The sequence below is a fragment of the Phaethon lepturus genome, unplaced genomic scaffold, assembly GCF_000687285.1.
Source record: "Phaethon lepturus isolate BGI_N335 unplaced genomic scaffold, ASM68728v1 scaffold54115, whole genome shotgun sequence".
Classification (NCBI taxonomy): domain Eukaryota; kingdom Metazoa; phylum Chordata; class Aves; order Phaethontiformes; family Phaethontidae; genus Phaethon; species Phaethon lepturus.
Window position 1 is genome coordinate 1 of NW_010543721.1, and position 3,963 is coordinate 3,963.

Consider the following 3,963-nt stretch of genomic DNA (forward strand, 5'->3'; position numbering starts at 1 on the left):
CGAAGCTGCCTGCGTGCCGAAATCCTTACCGGAGGTGTAATTGCAGAGGTGACGTACCGACGGGCCCGCCGGCGCTCCGAACTGCAACTCATCCCTTCCTCCTTCTGCTGCAGGTATGGGCCATTCTCCGCCGGAGTCCCACCCGGCCGCTGCGCACCCGAGGACCAAGCGATGCTCCTGCAATAGCTGGCTGGATAAGGAATGCATTTACTTCTGTCACCTGGATATCATCTGGGTCAACACACCTGGGTGAGCAGGAACGCAGCTTTCTGGGGGGCGGTGGCTCTGGCGATCAGTAAGGAAGAACAGTTCCTTTCTGATAAAGGATGGGGTTAGGTTAGAGGAAGGTGAGAAGGGGTTCCAGTGCTGTGGGGCTGTTGTAGCACCTGCTCTGGAGAGCACTGCAAGTCCATCCCTTTCCAACACCTGGAAAGGGACAAGCTGTGCTTCTGCTGAGGAGTTTCGATATAACCCACAGAGGAGCGGGCTGAAAGCACAGAGCGCTGCTTCCTCGTGGGCTCATCTTTTCCTGAGTCTTGTACCTCCACAAGCCAAAAGCAACACCAAGATGTTGTAGCTGCAAGTTGGAAAGTTACTCTACCCGCTTGCGAACTGTAACCCTGACTGCCAGTATTGTTAATGAGACAGTGGTGGGCTGGCACTGAAGTCCTGTGGCTGCCAAGTCCTGCCCTCAAGAATGCTAAAGCAGCTTTCCGAGCAGTTTCAGACCAATGGCCATCACACTCGAGCAAAACACATGCACTCAGGTGTGGTTATAATCATGCTTGCTAACGTGCAATTACAACTCGCTGCTTGCTCAGAGAATAGTTGCAGTCACTGCCAATCCTAAACCCTCTGGGAGAGTAGATTGTGATCAAAGATGGAGCGGGAATGAGCTAACAGCTCTGAAAGCTGTGATCAGAAGAACCTGTTATGGCCCCAAGACATCTTGATTTGTACTATGTCCTGTGTGTTAAAACCCAGGGGAGGGAAGGTGGGGAGGGAAAGCCTTGACATCTCTGTGCTTGAGAAACCGGCAGCTTGCTGTGGTGGGGCTGGTGGACTGGGGCAGCCGCGCTCCTCGTACCATTTGCCACCCCGGGTGAACCGCCAGCTTGCCCAGCCCGTGTGGCGACCCTTGCACGGGCGCCTGGGCTGCTGCAAGGAGAGAACATTCCACTTGCAACCCAGCACATACTGGCACGGCAATCTCCCTGGGAGGGGTAGGGTGGGGAAAACAGTAGGTGGGAGAGGAGCTGGAGTTTAAAGGCTTAGACGTATCAGTGACCTTTTCACCTTATGTCTATAGATGAATCTTTTATTATGCTGGCACTGGCTTGGCTGCCTCCCAGGACTGTGTTATAAACCTGTTGGCTAATAAAAAGTTAGTTGCATAGCTGATTTCTTTTGTTTTTAACAGACACACCGCTCCCTATGGCTTGGGAAGCCCGCCAAGGCGGCGCAAGAGGTCGCTCGGCAGGTGCGAGTGCTCGCGCTCGAGGGACAGCATCTGTGCCACCTTCTGCCAGGCGAAGCCTGGGTAAGCCAAGGGGTCCTGGGGATGTCCCTGGGGGCTGCTTGGTGGACAGACAAAGCTTAGGAGCTGGAGTAACTCCACAGCCTCCCCGGGGATGGCTGCGCAGCTCTTTGCAAACAGCTGGAACTTGTCTAGTGGCTTTCATACCCCTCCCAAGAGGCCCTGGCAAAGTGTCACTAGGGTGGTTTTGTTGTACAATAGTCTCTTTACTAGCTGATATGAAGCAATGTTTCCTCCATCCCTCCTGCTTGCCAGGAGGCTGAGGAAGCGCTGGGTGCGCTGGTGGGAAGGGAGGAGCTGGCAGCATGCTGGGAGAGGGGTGAGCAGAGGGTGTGAAGCTTTGGGACAGCAGCAGCTCCCGCACAGCTCAAGTGGGAGAGTCTCAGGAGAGTAGGACTGCTGTGAGCTGGGACTCAGAAGTCAAATACCTTCTGTAGCCAGCTCTTTTTATAGTGCATGTGGGCTCTCGGTTGTCTCACTTCAGCCAGTGGCATAGAGGAGCACTTACACTGCAGGGAGGTGGGGAGCAAAGTCATTGTAGAAATCCTGTCATTAATTTCATAGCAAGGCAATAGTTAAGGTCCCCAATCATTAGATATGACTGTGAATAGAGTGAGGTCTGACAGAAGAGGATAGCAGTAATAAGTGAGCTATGAATAGCTCTCAAATAGCTGCAATTAACCCTTCAAAAACATGCATTCAACTGTCTTAGTCTGTCACTGGTGACGTTAGAGCAACACTCCCCCTGCTACTTACCACAGCACAGCTGGATGTGAGTGATTCATGCATCTCCTCTTGCTCATTAGGTACCTCCAGAGCCTGAAGCTCCCAGTGAGCTCTGGAGCATCAATGAAGTCTCCACAGAGTGGTGTCGTGAGGCCTTCCCATCGTGGCCTGCTGAGAGCTCTCAGGTGAGCATGCCACTTAAACCCACTCTGAACATCCTTCATAAGCACTTCAAAATCTGCAGCTGTGACCCCAGACTGCAGTTACCACTTGGATTTGACCTGACTTCCCCCTCTTGCCTCCCTTTAAATGAGTAGACTTGACTATTTCTGCTCTCTGTAGAGTTGAAGGCTCACAGCTGAGGGCACCAGGGTTGCTTGTGTCCTTCCAAAATTAGAGGAATATTACATAAAATGTGATTCTTGATTGGAGCAGGAAGTTCCTCTGATAGGGGACAGGCAAATGGGTGATGTACAAGGAGAGGAGGGATGGCATCATGTAGGAAAATGATTGATGGGGCAGCAGCTTTGTACCAAAGGAAAGAGCTTTTCTCACATGACATCAGTGAGTTGTGGAACTCACGGCTGGAAGAAACCGTGGACTCCAGAGTGTAAATGAGTTAAAGGGAGTTGGCAAATTGAAGGAGGGTTGGTCTATTGGTGGTAGTTAAATCAGATGCAATGGAAACACTTTCTGAAAGGCAGATCTGGGGAAGCATTGCTGGGGTCATGCCCTGCTGCAGGACTCCTTGAATCCTCTGCCACTGGCCACTGGTAGAAAGGGGATACTGGGCTAGATGGATCTTTGCTGTGGCTTAGTACAGCTGCAAGTAGAAATTCCCCCTTTTCCTTCCTCATCTTCTGCCTCAAAATAAATCTTGGCAGGGTGTAGAAAAATACCATAATGGGGGCTGTTGCTGAGTAGTAGGAAAATGGACTGGAGAATTAACATCGTGTCTCTTCTGTTTACAGGGATCTTGCTGTTTCCAGTCTGTGGTTCGGCAAGCATCAGCACCGTTCTCGGAGGAACGCACAGCCAACAGTTTTGCCTTGGAAGAAAAACATCTGGAAGAAGAAGAGATAAGAAGCAGGTGCATACCAAGTTCACCAGAAGAATTTGGAGTCCTGTGGGTGCCACTAACTCCGCTGTCGGTAGTTAGAGCTGAAGGAAAGGCCATGAGTGGAAGGGGGAAGAAGTGGAAGTCTCCATGCTCCTGTTGCGTGAACCAGTACTGCATGCGCTCCAGAGACTGTTGTAAAGGGAAACCTGTCTCTCTATACAGTCATAGATGTGTCGTGGAGCTGAATTGTGCCTTTTTGGATCAGGCAAGGGTCTTGCTGGAGGAGTACTAGCTTAACTGTGCACAGGAGTCCTAGGCAGAGGGTCAGCCTGCGCTGGGCGGTTGAATCGCGTACAAACCAGACGGCTCTGTGCAGTTCTGGACCTGGCAGCACTGAGCCCGTACCACTGGCCCGCTCCGCTCTGCCTCTGAGCCATGTTTGAGCATGGTTCCGGCTTGGCCCCATTCAGAGGTGGTTTGGCTGGTCATTGTAGACGGGGATAAACTGCCTCCAGCGTGAGCCCACCTTTGCACTTTTTTCTCTTACTTGTCAGACAGCGTGCTGTGCGTATGAATGAGACTCCAACAGTAAAACAGCTCCCAGCTTTTACTAAAAAAGTACATATCATCTAGAAGCCTG

General features: G+C 51.6%; 1 protein-coding gene across 1 annotated transcript; it reads left to right on the forward strand.

Moving 5' to 3' along the window:
- Positions 1-113: 113 nt before the first annotated feature.
- LOC104621823 (endothelin-2-like) lies at positions 114-3,750 on the forward strand (the record flags this gene model as incomplete). The annotated part of the gene is made up of 4 exons (XM_010288413.1): positions 114-249; positions 1,421-1,540; positions 2,344-2,448; positions 3,235-3,750. Coding segments are annotated over 4 exons (473 nt in total), but the record flags the coding sequence as incomplete, so codon positions are not given.
- Positions 3,751-3,963: the final 213 nt, after the last annotated feature.